At 34.9% G+C, this 18,967-nt stretch overlaps 2 protein-coding genes across 7 annotated transcripts; one reads left to right on the top strand and one right to left on the bottom strand.

Moving 5' to 3' along the window:
- Positions 1-1,783: 1,783 nt before the first annotated feature.
- Positions 1,784-15,403, top strand: LOC105702969 (tyrosine-protein kinase Fer). Of its 6 annotated transcripts, none has more exons than XM_012430973.2 (15): positions 1,784-1,889; positions 2,013-2,294; positions 2,383-2,556; positions 2,671-2,767; positions 2,839-3,034; positions 3,223-3,360; positions 3,448-3,657; positions 3,743-3,926; positions 11,059-11,292; positions 11,367-11,543; positions 11,624-11,837; positions 11,940-12,092; positions 12,170-12,292; positions 12,365-12,487; positions 14,949-15,403. In XM_012430973.2, the coding sequence occupies exons 2-15, from the start codon at positions 2,082-2,084 to the stop codon at positions 15,086-15,088; spliced, it is 2,376 nt and encodes a 791-aa protein (XP_012286396.1). In that variant the 5' UTR covers positions 1,784-1,889; positions 2,013-2,081; the 3' UTR covers positions 15,089-15,403. The 6 variants fall into 6 exon arrangements, with proteins under 6 accessions (XP_012286396.1, XP_012286399.1, XP_012286397.1 ...); XM_012430976.2 differs by adding an exon at positions 4,043-4,213 and having other exon boundaries at positions 1,787-2,294; XM_012430974.2 differs by having other exon boundaries at positions 1,790-1,947.
- A 908-nt stretch (positions 15,404-16,311) lies between these two features.
- On the bottom strand, positions 16,312-18,473 carry LOC105702970 (translation initiation factor eIF-2B subunit alpha). The gene is made up of 9 exons (XM_012430977.2): positions 18,447-18,473; positions 18,116-18,180; positions 17,901-18,002; positions 17,693-17,832; positions 17,393-17,509; positions 17,214-17,326; positions 16,978-17,122; positions 16,728-16,853; positions 16,312-16,613 (listed from the first exon to the last, which is right to left on the bottom strand). The coding sequence occupies exons 2-9, from the start codon at positions 18,126-18,128 to the stop codon at positions 16,464-16,466; spliced, it is 906 nt and encodes a 301-aa protein (XP_012286400.1). The 5' UTR covers positions 18,129-18,180; positions 18,447-18,473; the 3' UTR covers positions 16,312-16,463.
- Positions 18,474-18,967: the final 494 nt, after the last annotated feature.

The raw sequence follows: 18,967 nt of genomic DNA, 5'->3' as shown, positions 1-18,967 counted from the left end.
CTGACTTCTGATCGGACTGCTGGTTTTATTAGCAGGATATTCCAATTGGTGGGGATTTCCTAGGGCGCATGTGAGGGTGGACTTCTGAGTCGTGCTGATGCGTTGCGGAGTCGTCAGATTGTTTGCCCCGGGTCGGTCGATGACTTTTGAAGCCGTTTGGCCGATGAACTCGTTGGATCCTTTCGCAAGAGTTTCGCGTTTCTGTACTCGTATTTCCATGGCTGACTCCGGTTAATGAAAAAATAGGTTTTTTCCCTATTTTAGGGTATGGAAGGTACCTACGTAACAGTGGCTGTTTCGAGTTACGCGTGATGTTTAACTTTTTCGAGAGTTGATTCAGTTGATAGAACAAGTATCATTCTTATCGACTCTTTTCTAATATTCTCATTTCTCTGGAAGTATTTAATTTCAAACGCAAATAGATTCAATATCTATTTAAAATTGGAAACCCATAATAGTTTATTGTTCTTATTTCAAATACGAAATGGAAATGGGGTTTGGATACCTATTTCGAATGAAATCAATTTATAAGAGTTGCGTCCGATTTGCGTTTATAAAAAACTCGGATAAGAAAAGTCTTTCTTATGTTTACGGATGCTCATTTACATGCTCATTTAATGATTTACAGGTGTCCATTTATTCGAGTAATACGAAGAATGGTGTAGAACGTATATATATAAGAGACATGAAATTACGTTTCCTTTCTATGTCCGATAGTTGATGCATCGTAAATTTTCCTGCGGTATTTCACTGTATATATATTTAGAAACTGTTTCTTTTAAGCTAAGATAATATTCTAACTTCGGTTCAGTGAATGGAACAATTGAATCGCTAAGAAACTTGTTAACATTTAATAGAACATGTTCTATTATATTCTTTATAAAATTCTGTAAATTATCATTTAACAAAAACTACGTTAGGTGGGTCAGGAAGCTCCACAATAATACTAAAATAATTTTCATTAATTATTTTTGTTTAGAAATATTTGTTTTCTTTAGGAAATCCATTCTGCCCCTCGAGCGATTCAAATTCCGCGCTGCTCCCACCGCTAGTACGCTGCGCGGCCGGAGAGGGCAGTGCGGACCAGGAGGAAACCATCGACGCAGGCCAGTGTATGAAAGGGGTATATTGGTTCTGATTTTTCAGGCTACTGATTGTCTCAGCTGATTGGCTAAGGTTACTGACTGGCTCATAAGAATGGCTTACGTCCATGGATTGGCTCTAGAAAGCGGCAAGTAATTTTGAAAGCAATTTCGATTATTTTTTTATAATACATGAATTATAAGTTGAAATATTCTGTCCTGTGAATCAGAAGTTCCTTGATCAATATTTTTCATTCTAGGTGAATTTAATATGAAGGAGTATGATGACCTAATGAAATAAAACGTTGAATGAATTTATCTGTGTAACCATATCTCAGCCAATCAGGAAGCTAAGCTTTTGGCCCCACTTAACTACCTTACCATTGTGTGTACGTGTTCCCCCCTTACTTATTTTGGCACTCGCCGGTCTGGCTTGGGCTCCGTGCGTATATTCTTACATCCATAATACAAACGGTGCTCACACATTGGTTAATTTGGAAGTGGAACTGCGATGAAGTACCATCCATCGCTTCATCTTTCTTAGACTAATGCTTATCGAACTTCGTGTGAGAAGGATGCAGGAACATCCAAATATATCTCTCTCTAGAACAAGCTCGCCGTGTATTCTTAAGCGTGTCGAGCATTCTAGTTTACTATATATACATATTTCGGTGCACATATCAGTGCATCCCTTGCATTCGTGACCAAAGTTACGAATCTATCACTTTTTATAAATCGTTGTCCGTGGTATAAGGCAAAGAAACAAATTTAGTTCTGAACAAATATAAATGTTGATCTCAACGATGGGTGAGCTATGAACTATTCGTTAATTAAATGCTTAAATGAGTCCTACTTAAAATGTCTGGTTAGTTGGATCTAGAGTTCGGTTTGGCAGTTTGAATTTCTAATTTCACTTTACATGGGAAATAGGAATGAGTTTTTGGTAATATATCTGACTAGAAGTTCTAAGAAATCCAAAACTTCCCTAACTCCAAAGAAATGGGGTTTTCTACGAGTTTGCAAGGGCAATCGTCTCATGAGGCTCTACTTGGAAGACAGGATGCAGAAATTAAATTATTGGAAACCATGCGTCGATGTCTGACTAATAAGGTCAAATCTGACCGAGAATATGCTTCAACGATTTCTTCTTTAACTTTGCAAGGGAAAAAAATCGAACGTGGAGAAGATCTTGTTGGTAGTTTGATTGTCCAGGTAATTCGTGAAGCTAGATTTGCAAAGACTACAGTGTAAAAGATCATTTTATTGTCTAATAGTGAATCATTAAAATTTCTCATTTTAGAGCTGGAAGGATATCATGGAATCTATTGATCAAACCGCCAAACTTATTAAACAACAAGCGGATTGCATGGAAAGCATTGTAGTTGAACACATAAGCAGCCTACATTCCGAAAGACGACGGGCCCGTAAACTTTATCAAGAGGAACAAGCTTGGTTGAATAACCAATTTCTACAGGTATTGCAGTCTATAAAATGTTTTCTTAAAAATTGTCAGTTATGTCTTAAAACCTGGTTTTTATTATATTATCAATGAATATTTTAAAGTTTCATATTTTATTATTATTAATAGTTAACTGAAGATGTTGCTCGGAAAAAGACCGAGTACCAAAAGCATTTGGAAGTATATAAACTAATGAGATCACGATTTGAGGAACATTATATTAAATGTAAGTACAGTTTTTTTTATAATGAACCAAAATTTATTCTTGTCAGTGTAATGATAACCTGATGATTTCAGCTGGCAGAGGTGGTAGGAAGTTGGATGAAGTTAGAGAAAAATATCAAAAAGCATGTAGAAAACTTCACTTAACACATAATGAATATGTGCTTTTACTTGGAGCGGTGACTGAATGTGAGCATGATCTAAGAATGTGTTATTTACCAAGTTTGCTTCAACGTCAACAAGCCATTCATCAAGAATTTATAGTAGTGTGGTAAGAGTATTGACAATAAGCAACTGCCCCCAACATTTATTTCAAAATGTAATCATAATCTTTTCGGACAATTGGTCTCATTAAATGGATTTAATTATTTTACATGCTGTCAGTTAATAGTGGATAAGGTAATTATTTTATAAGGATATTTCTATGATTCATCAATATAAAATATTTTTTATTTATAGGAAAAGTATTCTTCAAGAAATAGTGAAGTATTCAAATTTCACAGCAGAAAAATTTTTAGAAATTCACACCCGAATGCAAAAAGCTGTTGATACAATTAAACCTGTGGATGAGTATCGGGATTTTATTGGAAAACATAGGTAAGTAGTATAACATCAGATGATTATCTATGCACATTGAAAATCCTTAGATAATGATATTTGTTTGACACATTTTTAATTAATTAGAACAAGACCAGCATCACCAATTAGATTTGCTTTTGACGAAAACCTTGTCGATGATACATCTGGAAAATTGCTGCCTAACAAATTAACTGTGGATAACTTAACAATCGATTGGTTACGAAGTCGACTCAGTGAATTGGAATTCTCTCTTAAGGCAACACAGCAAAATCGGCAAGCTACTCAGAATTCATCTGAAAGTAACTGTGATTCTAAGTATGTCTTTCAATTTGAAATAGTATACTTTGTATAAATACAATATTTTGAAGCTGTAGTATATTAAATATCATTTAATAAATAGGATGTCAGTTCTGGACTACTCAAGAGAAAGAGAAGAATTAAGGCTACGCTGTCAGGAAAAAAAATTACAGAGGCAAGCAGAAGTGATCAGATGTGCTCTCAATGAGCTTGGTTGTGAGGAATTGCCATCAGGCTGTGATCTTTCTGTAGAAAGCTCTTTCGCTGAACCACCTCAAATAAATAAGGTAGCAGTACTGATAATTGTAGCAACATGTGCATTATCCCTTTTCCTTAATATTATCTACACCATGACTTCTCATAGTTTTTTTCTATCCTGCACAATTTAACATCGTGATTGCAGAGAAATACAGTTCCAGATACTGGACTGTTTACTCTGAGAAGAAATCAGCGGTTCATGACATTATTAAAATCACCCTTCAAGTCATTACCGTCAATACATAATCCAAAAAATGGAGTAATTCGGGCCAATAGCGAAGGTTCAACTCCTCAGCCTATTCCTGCTCCTCCGGTTGTATATGCTGTATACCTTGTGTGCTATTTTTGATGTGTGTGTACTATAATTGTTTTAAGGTTTTTTCTGCGCTTTAAGGAGCCTTGATACAAAAGCCAGTTGCTGAATCAGTTGTAACGCCCCTTTTCGAAAGCATATGAACTTTTTTGCGAATCAGTCTACGTTATTGACGATAGTGATCGTTACTTTACAATGTTATCACATTATTGTCAACTGACGATTTACCAAGTATTTTTAAATTCTTGAGAAATTAAGTTTGAGTAATATTACTGAAAATGTTATGGTAATTTAAAAGTCCATTGAGAATATAAGAGACTTTGAGAATTTATATTTAAAGTAATTTCGAAAAATAATTTATTACTTTTAATAAATACAACTCATAAAGTTAAAGTACTTTTTTTAAATAGTGTCCCTTTAAGGTGATATGAAAGCCATATATACATACCAAAAAGTCAAAATATTTATAACACTTTTCTCCAAACAGGGTGCATCAAATTATGTAAAACTTTAATACGTGATTATGAAGGTTCTAAGGAAGAACGCGCTGCCCATAAAATTTCACTTTTCGAAAAAAAAATTTTTTTTTTTGGTTCTTGTCGGAGATAAGTACAAAGTTTTTTTTTTTAAGTTATTTCATGAGCAGCGCGTTATTCCTTAAGGTCTCCGTAATCATGTGTTACGGTTTAAGATAATTTGGTACACCCAGTTTGGAGAAAAGTATAAATATTGCCTCTCAGGCTCCGCTCGAGTTGTCGAATCATATCCAGTGGTGCCTGAGAGGCACCTCTCGAGTGCAAAGGATTAAACCTCATTATGTGATTATGAAGACCGGAAAGAACAACGTGATATGCTCATGAAATTTCATTTTTCTACCAAAAATTATTTTTATTTAACCTAGACTAGAACCAAGATCACATTTTTTTCTGAAAAATGAAATTTCACGAGCATCGCGTTCTGCCTTAGAGCCTCCGTAATCACATACTGAAGTTTCCAATGATTCGGTGCATCTAGTTTGGAGAAAAGTTTCATAAATATTTTGACATTTTATATATATCGAATGACTTTCATATCCCCTTAATTGTGACTTGCCCAATTATTGAAAGTTAAAAAATTCTGGTATCCGAAGTTAGAAAACTAAAATCTTTAGAAACACAATACAAATTTTCACGCAGTATAATGATCATTTCAACAAACTATTATTGATTTGTTAAAATTATTGAAAACAATTTGAATATTATTAAAAAGTTCAATTCTCATAAAATCGCAGAGAATTAAATCATCGGTTATATTACCTGGGTAATATAAAGCACTAAATACTTAAGGTTACTACGCTGCCAGTGGTACATTTCGTCACGCATGAATTGGCCTCTACTCCTCAATCTCTTGATGTCGATAGATCCCCTGGCTCCTTTACCTCTTGGACAATGACACTTCCAAAATCACTCGAATTTGCTCGGTCTCTACTCGGCGATTACTTATTGTTGATACATTCTCTGCCCTGTTTCCCTTTGACCAATCTTACTTTCAAATAGTAGATTCTCGAAACCACAAACGCTGCACCATACGATTAGATTTCGCAATCGAAGCAGTTACTAATAACATTTTTTACAATTATAATTCATCAATAGATCCATTTCTATTAATATTGGCATTGCAAGGCTAATTTATATAAACAATTATTATTATTAATTCAGATAACAATTACGAATATTTATTAATAATGAGTAAAAAATGCATAACATTGTAACGTCTTTTCATGCGTGAATGGGTAGTATAAACGATTTTTATGAAAATGAATAGTTCACAAAAAGTGTTACCACGAATGTGTACTAATCGATAATAGATTTATAAAATACGGTGATATCTTGCTTAGAAATGGAGTATTCAAATAGACCGATTGTAACATGAACTTCGATCCGTATATAATAATTTGAGATCGGATCGACTTTTGAGTTTACAATTTTGAACTTAGCGGGTTTCATTATGGACAGATCGCATGTCCTATTCATGATATAACATATGGACCGCTCACTCCCTATGCTTGTATATCGCTGAATGGGTCTAAAGCGGGCTTTAGACGGTGCTTGTTTTCTTGCAGAATTAATTCCTTGGAACCATGTGAGCAACTGTGCAGGGAGCTGTGTGGGCTGCCCTACAGGTTTTCGGTGATTGAATGCCTGCTATTTTCCTTACATGGCTTCATGCAGGCTGAGATGATGACCCAATCAAAACCTCCGATCGGTTTGCCCCGCCATGAAGGACCAATGACACGAACCGATCAGAGGTTCTGTTTGGGTCATTGTCTCAGCCTGCACAAAACCATGTAAGGAAAATAGCACGCGTTCGATCAATGAAAACCTGTAGAGCAGTCAGTATAGCTGCTTGCACTGCTCCAAGCAAACAATCCTGCAGTAAAACAAGCACCGGGCGGTGTTAAATTAAGGTGATATGAAAGTTGCCAAGAAATTTAATCGACGTCCATAAATTAAAATTCATCTATACCTTTTTGGTGCTAATGCCATTTTGAATACTCAAGTGGTAATATAAGCCGACGCGCCACGTGACCGACATTTGTATTTATTTTGATGTTTGTGACACTCTACGTTGAGAATTATACGAAATTAAGCTTTCCTTAAGTTCAGTAGAGCTTTCCTTAAGTTCAGTAAGCATTCCTTAATTTCAGTAGAATAATTATAAAGAGATCGAAGTAAAACTGTCAAAATTCCGTGGATTCGTGATTTTTGATTCTCTAATGGACCGATGGCGCCATCTATGTATGATGTTTAGCTGCAACTTAATTTTTTCTTTAAAAACACTTGTTACCCAAGGGACCAGCCAGCATTTTTTATAATCGTTCTTGATAGTATTTTCCATATTTTCCCATCTGATTCTGTAATATTCTATTTCTATAGTAATCTAAATTGTTCGAGCTAGGTCCTTAAATTTTACATCTTTGATTTTTAGTCTTCAAAACGCACAAAACATGCAGGGATCACGTTATGTTAATTCTAGTCCGTGATAAATAATTTTTTTATAAAAAATAAAATGAGTTTTTGGGCCTCCCTTAGGGCCTCCACATTTACGTGATAAAATTTGAAACGAATTAGTACATCCATTTCGGAGAGTACTTTGACGAACGATTTGACACCTCGGATTTATATAGACTGATTCTTTCATATCACCTTAACAGTACGATCAGAGAACGACAACTGTCACGATCGAGTCTATGCTTGCTATGTAACAAGAATGGGCAGTGAAGTAATTTGCGTTTCTTACATTCTTGTTATCCAACTATCAAGAACTTACTGCGCATTAGACCAGCGCAGACGAGCGTAGACCCGATCACGATAGTTCTCGTTCTCTCACCGTTCTGTCAGCGGCACATAATGTGCGGTTCATATATATATTATCAAAGAATTCAGAAGCTATAGAAACCCAGAAGGATACGGACGTTTAATGCTCGATAAATAATATGTTAGCCAACGGATGGCGGCGCTGTAATCATCTCTCCATCTCTCTTAATCTTACGGCGATATATAGCGGATTGCATTCTTTCTTTATCTTACACATAGTACTCACCTTTCTATATGCGTTTCTCTTACTTCTGTATATGAAATACCGTTGGCTAACATGCTAACTCTCTTTTACCCACATCCCTGGTTTGCTAGCCGACTTTTAGACCATCAAACGCTAACATAGGATCTGAGCTACGGAACTTCTGAATTCTTTCATATTATACGTCCATGATCTTATTATCAGATTCGGGCTGGAAACGACAAACGACGAGACAAGCGACAACTAATAAATTATCAAAACTGCGACCGTCACTGCGGAAAAATCGAACGGTATCATTGGTTACCGCATGCTCCTCATTGTTGTCTCCGATTTGAATCCGGCAATAGGACACGTGGCTTCTCCATAATCGGAAATCTAAGTTCAAGATGCTAGACTTAAGAACCGATCCAAATTATGAGATGGACACAAAACAAACACAGTTTCAAGTTAGTAGTAATGATAAATTACTCTGTGATACTGCTCGTAACGCAGAAACCGCGATTTAGGTGAAATTTAATTACATTCTATATTTAAACAGAAATCCTTAATTGAATAATTATGGATGGAATATATATTGGGATTTGTATCTTTTATATGGTGGTTTTTTCTTTTATTTATATGGTAATTTATCGCGAACGGATCGAAGTTTATGTTATAATCATTCGATTTGAACACTTTTTTTAAGCATGATAACGCGGAATTTTTTTAATATAGTGTCGATTAGTACCCTATTCGTGAACCATTCAATTTCATAAAAATCATTCATACTATCCACTTGCGCCAGAAAATTAATTACAACATTATAGAATTTTTCATCCATTATTAATAAGTATTTATAATAATTATTTGATAAATTATTGTTTACTATAATTATCATACAATACCAGTATTGATAGAAATCGATTTAATAATTAAATATAATTTAAAAAATCGTATAAATCAATACTTCTAATAAAGAATTTGATTGTATGGTGTAGCGTTTACGGTCTCGAAAACCTACAATTTGAATGTGACACAGAACGAGGGGGAACGGAGCAAGAAGATCACTCAAAGGTAAATGAACGCCGAGCAGAGATCGTTTTGAAGAAACATAGATCGAGGCATAACAGGGCGGGTGGATCACTCAAGTATTTCAGTTTTCAAGCGTCGAGAATGAGAACCACTATCTATTAATTGTAATGATAGCTCAGGTCTCAAAATGACTTTTTTGATGCGCGGCAATTGGCGTTGTTTGCATGCGAAATTTTGATGGACTAAAATAACCCAAACCGTCATGTCAAATATACCGACTATGTCGTAATTTTTCAACGTAATTAATTTTTACAATACATCATATACATACTTAATTTTTATTTTGATAGATTTCCTTTTTATATGTCTGCGGCGCATCACTCAAAAAGAGGGGAAAAGTACAGCCCATCAGAAATTAATTAAATTTATCGTTGGTAAGGATGAAATCTAAAAAAATGTATTATGATTAAAAATGAAATGATGCGCCCTAGATCTTCCAATTTTAGTCTCACAATTCGATCTGTATGTACCAATTATGTATCGTTTAGATTGTAAGAACATTGAAAAATTTATGCCAACCAATTAGGTACCGGTATTACCGACCTGGTCAGTATCAAGACTGCTTAATTACTGTCGTGTTGTTAAAGAGGAATGGTACATAATTTTTCTTTGCGTGCGTTTTCACACCTACGACAGCTGGAACGGGGAAAACTTCGCACACAAAAATGTTAGTGTAGGATGCTTTGAATAATTCGAATGGATGAAATCGCAGCCTTCCGAAAATATAATTTTCCTTGTGGTGCCAGATTTTCAAATTATTTGTCAGAAAAAATGTAAATTTTGAGTAAAAATCCGTACTGGCAGCTCACAAATCTATCATAGCGGCCAACATGCCTTGTACTTAGACCATAAATATCTAGACTTCGCATTGCAGTGGAAGGGGTAAACTTAAATGTCCGCGTAAACCGACTACTCACCTTCACAGTTAAAGCCATCCTGCTTACTGAAAATTTGAAAATGGGAAGTTCAATGCCAGGTCTATATACATGGTCTAAGGACTTGTGTTGTTACTCGTTCAACGCTTACGATACTTCGTTACAGAGAACCACTAATGAAAGTTAAAAACAAAAGGACCACGCAATGAATGTTATATACTCGGCAACTTCACACTCTATGACTGGGAATTGCCGCCAAATAGTAAAACTCCACATTTTTTATGCGAACATGCAAAGTTGTCAACGAGGACACCTCCTTCGCATAAAACTTGAGCAAATTTCCGCTAAGTATGCTAGTTATACGTCGTGACGTTATGCGTTGTAGAAGATGCGCAGTGGGCGACTGGCAGAAACCTTAAGATCTTATTGTTAGATATCTAGACCTCGCATTGCAGAGGAAGGGATATATTCGAATGTCCACGTGTGTCGACCGCACGAATTAGTGTGCATCGTGTACGTATAATGATCAAATCTTACATCATATATGTGTAGACTTCGCATTGCAGTCGAAGGAGTAAACGAATATACCACGTGAGCCGTTCGCTCGCCCACACAGTTAATGCAATTCTGCTTAGTGAAAATTCGGGAGTGGGAAGTCCAATGCGAGGTCTAGATATATGCATATGGTCTAAGGTAGAAACAGCGAGCTACATCACCGTACTTGTCGGGGCCTTTGTAGAATTTCTTATGATACGCAATACGTACACGCATCATGAAAATGCACAAAACTTATAAATTTTTGTTGTTTTTTTGTTGTGTAGTACAATCTCGATAATCTCTAATGGATTCTTAGTAACGAAGCTTCTGTTTTTTTATGTGAAGTATGACATTTTTATTGAGGTTCAGCGTCGGATGACTAGACGTTACCGAGAAGGGAAGTTTGATATCAAAATCGTGGTGCCGTGACTTCAACGGCACGACACAGCAACGGCGTTGGTTACGTCTCAAGAATTGGCACTGCTTGCCGTTTCATGAGAGCATGGCACTCGAGCTTTTTTTTAATCGTACCATTCCCCCTTAACACCTTAACGATGGGACATTTCTTTTTGCGTTTTTTTTTTCTTGCGTATTGCTTCATCCGGCATTAAGCTGTTTGAAGACTTATGTTCCAGCAAGCTGATGTTTTTTCACATAATATATAATAAAATGATGACATCTTGTAATGCCGTAATTTTTTTAGAACTCTTGAGAAAGAAATATTTCCATTTTTTAAGGCATGTGTTACTTAATTTACTCTCAATTTACTATTTTGCAACCTTGCTGATATTTATTCGTTCAAAAAAGGTTCCATTTCGCGGAGTCTCCAGTCCGATTAATAATCAAAAAGGAAATGGAAATGGCGGTTTGATGGAGGAAGAATGGTTTCACGGTGTTTTACCAAGAGAAGAGGTTGTGCGACTCCTGGTCAATGAAGGAGATTTTTTAGTGCGAGAGACTACCAGAAATGATGAATGCCAAATTGTCCTTTCCGTCTGTTGGGATGGGCATAAACATTTTATTGTTCAAACCACACCCGAGGTAGCATAATTAAATATGGATTTTAAACTCGTCATGACCTCTCATTTAATCACTCCAAATATGTGTGGTTATAGGGACACTACAGATTCGAAGGACCAACATTTCCTTCTATCCAAGATTTAATTCTTCATCAATGGCAGTCTGGTTTACCCGTAACTAGTCGATCCGGCGCTATACTGAAAACTCCTATTTTAAGAGAACGATGGGAACTGAATAACGACGATGTTATTCTTTTGGACAAAATAGGCCGAGTATGTAAAGAAATCAACATGTCTTACATACATGTCATTTTCAAACAATTTTGTTCTAATTAACTACCGACTGTGCATAGGGTAATTTTGGTGATGTGTACAAAGCTCAGTTGAAAACGTGTAAGACTGACGTGGCTGTTAAAACATGCAAAGTAACATTACCTGATGAACAAAAGAAAAAGTTTCTTCAAGAAGGACGCATTTTAAAACAATATGATCATCCAAATATAGTGAAACTGATTGGAATCTGTGTACAAAAGCAACCTATCATGATAGTCATGGAATTAGTGCCTGGTAAAAAAATTAATTTCATAAATACTGCTTCATAAAATACGTATCTATGATTTCAAAACACTATTTAAAAAAATTCTATGCTATTGTTTTATTTTCATTAAGGGGGATCACTTCTCACATATTTAAGGAAAAATTCAAGCACAATTATACAACGAGAACAGCTGCGTATGTGTAAAGATGCAGCTGCAGGAATGCGTTACTTAGAATCTAAATATTGTATTCATAGAGACTTAGCAGCCAGAAATTGCCTCGTTGGTAAGTTAGTTGATGTAGCTATAGAACTTGACAACGTTCTATTTAAAGAGATGTGTTTTCATTCAGCATATTTTCAGGATTCGACTGTATTGTAAAAATCTCAGACTTTGGAATGTCCAGAGAAGAAGAAGAGTATATAGTTTCAGATGGAATGAAACAGATTCCAATTAAATGGACAGCACCCGAGGCGTTAAATTTCGGTACATATCGTATGATATTGTTTACATCATTAAATATTGCAGAATTAACATATGATTTCATTATATTTGTAGGGAAGTACACTTCTCTCTGTGATGTTTGGAGTTACGGAGTGTTGATATGGGAGATATTTTCGAAAGGTGGCAATCCTTACAGTGGAATGTCCAACTCCCATGCACGTGAAAAAATTGATTCAGGTATGTCTCTAGTTCATATAATATTCATCAAAATGAGATAAATGATTCAATTGTAAAATAGTATTAAGGGGCCTTGATACAGACCAGGTCAGTAATACCGATAAATAATTAAAATACTTATCGATACAGTTTTTTTAATTATGTATAATTAATAACTCGATTTTTATCAATGTTGGTATTGCTTGATAATTATAGTAACATTAATAATTTTCATTAATTCTTGAAAATTCGTGAGAGCTGCTCGCTATTTCTTTGGTAAATAGTTTTATACATTGAGGACTACAAAAGAACAAAGTATTGCGTAAATTTGAAACGACCATGCCTAATCCTCTCCTTGTTAGAGGTTATCGATTATGGAGAAGCCGCGCGTCCTATTACCAGATTCAGGCCGAAAGCGAAAGACGAGAAGCAGCAAGCGATAACTAATGAGCAAAGTTATTTTTTTGCATCCTGCCATTTCAAAAATATCCAACGGTATCATTGGGTGTCACTTTCTGTCCGTCGTTTATCGTTCCTGGGCTGAATTTGACAATAGGACCCGCGGTTTCCGCATCATCGAAATCTGCTAAATTAAAAGATTAAAAATCCATGACCTGATCTCAAATTATGAGATGGACAAAGGAACAACCACAATTTTAGATTAGTACTTTTGAATAATTATTCTATGATACTGATCGTAACTCATATTCTGTGGTTCAGCTGAAATTTAATTATATTTTATATTCAGAAGACTTTTTTCGACCAAATAATTACGGATGGAATAAAAATTAAGACTCGTATCTTTTATGCGCTAATATATTATGTACAGTTCGAAGTTTATATTATAATTGCGCTATTTGAATATTCCTTTTCTAAGTCAGATGTCGATGTATTTCATTAATCTATTGTCGACTAGTACCCATTCGTGGTAACAGTTTTTGTCGACCATTCATTTTCATAAAATTCGTTTATACTACTCATGAAAAGATGTTACAATTTTATGTATTAACTTGTACCGTCTTTTTTACCCATTATTAATTAAAATTCGTAATTATTATCTAAATTAATAATAATTGTTTAGTAAGATCTATCTAGAATGCCAATATTAATAGAAATTGGTTTATTTATGAATTATAATTGTAAAAAAATGTTATTAGTAACTACTTCGATTGCGCGATCTGATCGCATGATGCAGCGTTTATGGTTTTGGAAATCTACGATTTGGAAGTAAGATAGGCCAAGGGAAAACAAGGCAGGGGATCGGTCAACAATAAGCAATCGCCGAGCAGAGAACGACCAAGCTCGAGTCGTTTTGGAAGTGTCATAGTCCAGGGGGAATGGGATAGGGGGATCTATGGACGTCAAGCAAAAGCCAGGCAGGGACAAATTTAAACATTGGCGAGATATTGCCATTGGCAACGTGGTAAACCATCAGCTGACAGTAAATTTGGCAACATTGTAACGTAGACTGATTTGTAAAAAAGTTCGTAGATCAGAAAAAAGGCGCAACGGTCGATTCATTCAACTGGATTTTGTATCAAAACCCCTTAAGAGGATGTTGAAATCGATTAGAATGATCGAATCGATTCCATCTGCCATTTGGATAACCAAACCAAAAAAGGCATCAGCATTACCGGTTGTCACAGTGTTCCGTGAAAAAAAAAAAATAGGAAATGTGCTTACGCGTACTCTACAGATAATGCGAAGTACTGCGGTCGGTTATTTACTTTCGTCTATTTTATATTGAAATTCAAATAAGTTTGAGCACATTTTTGACAATCACTCATCAAATATTCTTCTATTACGTTTTTTCCTAGTTCATTACATTATGATATACTTATTATATTAGAAAACTGTCGTGTCATCATCCACGTTGATTCCGAACTGAATTATCCTTCCTTACCTACGGTTGTAGGGCTTTCAGGCGTGAATGACGCGTGTAAAACGAGTTCACGGATTGTATTTATTTTTCCGTTTCAAACTTGTTTGGATAGGGTTCCATTAAAAAGTTAGCAGTTTATTATTGTTTCATTGTGGAAGTACGGTCATCCCAAACGTGTGCAAGTCCCAGATGCTTTTATTCGGGCATACACTTGTCGCTAGTGATAGTTTGAGTGATAACAGAAGCTGTACATCTTAATTTATTTTTTTCGATTTCAGTGTGAATTGGATAATCATTCCATTAATCTATTAGTTACCTATCATTTTGGAGAAAGCATTTTTCATTTTGTCGATGAAAAATTCCCTTTTTTATGAACTCATAAACCCTCTTTCAGCCAGTAACAGTAGGAAGGTTCAGCATCCCCTTAAGTGATCATGTACATTTTTATTTACTTATTCAGTGATCCCTTAGCAAATTGCAGTGCAATTGAAGCGAAATTCCAAAGTTAGTTATTTTATTACAATAACCATTCTCGATTGTAACAAAAGTGATGTATTAACCGAAAAATTATTAGTAAATCGAACTATATTCTTCTTATAGGATACCGTATGCCCGCACCTGATGGGACTCCTGATGAAATGTACAGATTAATGTTACGTTGTTGGGAGTACGAGCCAGAAAAGAGGCCGCACTTTGATCAAATATATACAGTTGTTGAAACATTAGCGCATGCATTATAAATAACTATTGGGCTTGTAATTAGGGTACAACAAAACGCATAATTTGAATTTGTATAATTGATGATAATCAACTCTGTGTAAACATTTCTCAAAATTGTAGCAGAATTATATATTAAATTACACATTTTAATCCGAAATCAATGTATCCTAATTAGATGTAATAACACTTAATCAGAATTGTAAATGTTTTAAAGAAAATTATTTTGTTACAATTATCACAATCAAATTACTTAAAACAGTAAGAATGTTACATGCTTGTACGAAAAAATATTTATATACTTGTATATCCCAAAATAGATATATTAGTACCAGTTATTACTGAATTGTTTTCGTATTTCTCCATGTTAATATTCGTGATAGTAAATATTAATCTCATTATATCATCAGATTCACGAAAGATGACATTGTAATGTAAAATACTAAACTATAAAATAACATTAAAATGTTTGATTTGATAACGACTACTAATTTTACTGTAGTATATCACGTGCTTTGCAATATGCTAAACTGTGCAGGGTTTGTATATGTTTATAGTAATGAAAGTGGTCTGACATTTTTTAAGCTAACTTCACGTTATTGTATTTTAAATGTAAGGGCGGCGCTGCAGATTCGGCATTCGGCAAATTTCTGCTTGATAGTTGTCGATGCCGAATAGTGTGAACCGATCGCTCGAAGCGTATATTCCGAGGGGGTATTGACGCAAAAAATCATGGATTTTAACGCTCGAAATCATGTAGAAATCAGCTGGAAATCGTCGGAAATCACCAAAATACTGTCACAAATTTAACATCACTTGTTACCGAATCGCTCACTTTTCTATCATATGAAATCAGAGGCAATCGGCTCTCACAGAAGGAAATCGTTTTCACTGATTTCCGAGTGAATAGCCCCTTGGTTAATTCGATATTCGTCCTCTCCCGTGACAATCTTTTTATTTCGAATTATTGGCGAACACTTCCCAATCAGTACTCGGCGAATGGCAAAAACATTCGACAATCGCAGAATCCCGAATGTGTGGCTCTGCCTTAAGCAGCAGAAAATGTGGAATAAATTTATTTCTTAAAAGATTTTTTGACTTAGATAACTTTCATTATTACGGGTAAATATTAGGTAATATATGTTTGCAACTTAACAAGGTAAGCGATGAAATATACCCCTAGTATGATGTTGAGAAAATTGTAATCTAGGGTATAAACATATATCATTCCTGCTAAGGATTATTGTTATTTAAAATATATAAAATGTCGAGTTTATTTATAGTTATAAACATTGATTTAACATTTGTATTCTGCATATACATGTAATCCACTTAAAAAGTTGTAAGAGTATTTCCCTCATAAGAGATAGGATTGATGCAAACACATATATTTGAATTTCATAAATAAAGTTTAATAAGTTCGTCACTAACAGCTGAAGGTGTTAGAATACCTAAGTCCGTAAACAAAAGATTGATAAAGTAAGGAGGAGTGTAATCAACTAATGGATGTTCCTTCTTCAAATCTTTTTTCAGTGTACTTGCTGTGTACTGTAACAGTAAATATGAATGGTGTATTAGGTGAATTAAAAATGTCAACACACAAAAATTGGCACTCAATTATTATAATCTAATTCTATATGGTGAAACTAATTTTACACATACCTTAAATTCGTTAGGAAGATCGACTTGATTTAATGGATATATTCTAGCGAATTTAAAACTTTCAGTTAATACGTAGAATGGTTTTTTTACTTCTTTAGCACACATTGCCATTGTATAAGTTCCAACCTATAATGTAGATGAAATAGTAATCAAAACCTTTCAATATCCATTTTATTATTAAAATTTATTTACATATTTCAAAGTAATCTTAATTTGTCTTTTATCAGTGGTGAAATCAATTACATATTACCTTATTAATTACTCCACCGCTTTCTGCTACACCTTCAGCTCCAACCATGACCATATCAACTTGTTCCATAACATAACCCACAGCAGAATCAAGAATTAGTGTACAAGATACCCCGAGTTTAGTTAAGTTTTCAAACATTTCCACCCTACGTTAGAATGTTTTCTCTTATTACGTGTTTCATTCACAAGACATCGATTACTTTACTATAATGGAAAAGACTTTTAACGGCATCATACCCACTGTTATCTGGAGATGAAGTTGTAACGTATACTTCAAAGATTTTATTGCTTACAACAGCTTCTTTCATAGTTTGTAGTACGACTCTTGATTTAGAATGTGTCAAAATTTTCTGTATGAAGAATTAACTATAAAAATATAATTCTTTGAAAATGTCATGAAATAGATTTGTACTTACTGAACCATCTGTAATAAATTGTGCTGCTAACTTAGCAACTTTTCCCCTAGCTGCAACTAATTTTTCATAAAATAACTTTCCTCTATGAATCATGATTCCCTTACATTCTGCAAATGACTACAAATACAAAAATAGTTTTTAATTCTCTAAATGTAAAAAGTTACAGTGTAATACCTTGTTAATGGTATAGTTATTCAGAAATAATATGGAAAACGAATACCATAAATTTATACCTGTGCATATAAACTAAATCCTTCAATGACAACATTTAAAAGAACTTTATTAAATTTCATTACTTACTGGAGTATCCAAAGTTGCCAATGTTATAAATCTCAAAAAAAGTTCACTACCCGAAGCAATAGCAGTCACTGGATGATCAGTTGACCTCATTGAATCCACTGCATTTTGTAAACAATACCGCAACTCTTGTACAGTTTCAGCTATTAATCACATATGAAATTATTACTGTCAATGCTTTATAATATTACCCAATAGGATTACAACTTACATTCTGAATGCTCTAACACTTTTAACAATGTACATATAGCAGCCATTCCTGCAGAGATGTCTTTCTCATCTTTAATGATGCCACTAAAATATTGACAAATCTCTAAAAACAGAAACATAGTTTATTGTTCATGCAATAACTTTTCAAATATGTGAAGTTTACATCATTGCCAAAATTGAATGAATTCTTATTTGACAACTTGATACAATACTTACCATCTCTTTCCATGACCCGCTTTGTACCTCGTTATTTGATAAATTACCTCTATTCTTATTATCAACTACAAAAGAAAAAACAAATCTAACTGATATTTGAAGTTATAAACTTATCATCATTCTATAATCATTTCATGACCGCAGGCAAAGAAACTAGAGGCAAAGAATTCAGAAGTCTCCATAGAAGCCCAGAAGGATACGGATGTTCGATGCTCGATAAATAGTATGTTAGCCAACGGATGCCGGCGCTGTAATCATCTCTCCATCTCTCTTAATCTTATGGCGATATATAGCGATTGCATTCTTTCTTTATCTTACACCCAATACTCGCCTTTCTATATGCGTCTCTCTTCCTCCCGTACGTGAGATATCGTTGGCTAACACGTGCGATCTCTTTTTTACCCCCACTTCTGGTTTGTTAGCCAACTTTTAGAGCATCAAGCGCTAACATAGGATCTGGGCTTCTATGGGACTTCTGAATTCTTTGCTAGAGGTTGCTACAGGTTGAGTCTCCGGGATGGAGATATGACAAGTTAGGACACGTTCGGAGATTACCACTGATTACCACTGAAATATATAATAAACTGGAATAAATGTACACTGAACCAAAGAATTCAGAAGTCTCTATAAAAGCTCAGAACCTGTGTTAACGCTTGATACCCAATAAATAGTCACCAAGTGGAGCGCTAGATGGCAGCACGGACAACCTGAAGCATTACAGAGCGAGGGGAAGAGCACGGCGTGAGTTGCCGTCGGGTGGGCATATATGCTCAGAGATGAGTTGGGCTCACGGGCAGGATCGCGCGATCGCATCGTGTGCTGCCCTCTGGTTTTGTACGTGAGCTTTCACCG

The sequence above is a fragment of the Orussus abietinus genome, unplaced genomic scaffold (assembly GCF_000612105.2).
Source record: "Orussus abietinus isolate OABI.00-Male unplaced genomic scaffold, Oabi_2.0 scaffold681, whole genome shotgun sequence".
Classification (NCBI taxonomy): domain Eukaryota; kingdom Metazoa; phylum Arthropoda; class Insecta; order Hymenoptera; family Orussidae; genus Orussus; species Orussus abietinus.
Note: the sequence above shows the minus strand (reverse complement) of the source record. Positions and strands in the feature narration are given on the sequence as shown.

Coding starts and splice junctions, on each gene's coding strand:
- LOC105702969 (XM_012430976.2), top strand. CDS start 2,082: ATGGGGTTTTCTACGAGTTTGCAAGGGCAATCGTCTCATGAGGCTCTA. Junction 2,295..2,382: donor TTGGTAGTTTGATTGTCCAG/GTAATTCGTGAA, acceptor TTCTCATTTTAG/AGCTGGAAGGATATCATGGA. Junction 3,658..3,742: donor GAAAGTAACTGTGATTCTAA/GTATGTCTTTCA, acceptor TTTAATAAATAG/GATGTCAGTTCTGGACTACT.
- LOC105702970 (XM_012430977.2), bottom strand. Junction 17,327..17,392: donor AATTTATTACAGATGGTTCA/GTAAGTACAAAT, acceptor TTCTTCATACAG/AAAATTTTGACACATTCTAA. Junction 17,123..17,213: donor TCATCTCCAGATAACAGTGG/GTATGATGCCGT, acceptor ATTCTAACGTAG/GGTGGAAATGTTTGAAAACT.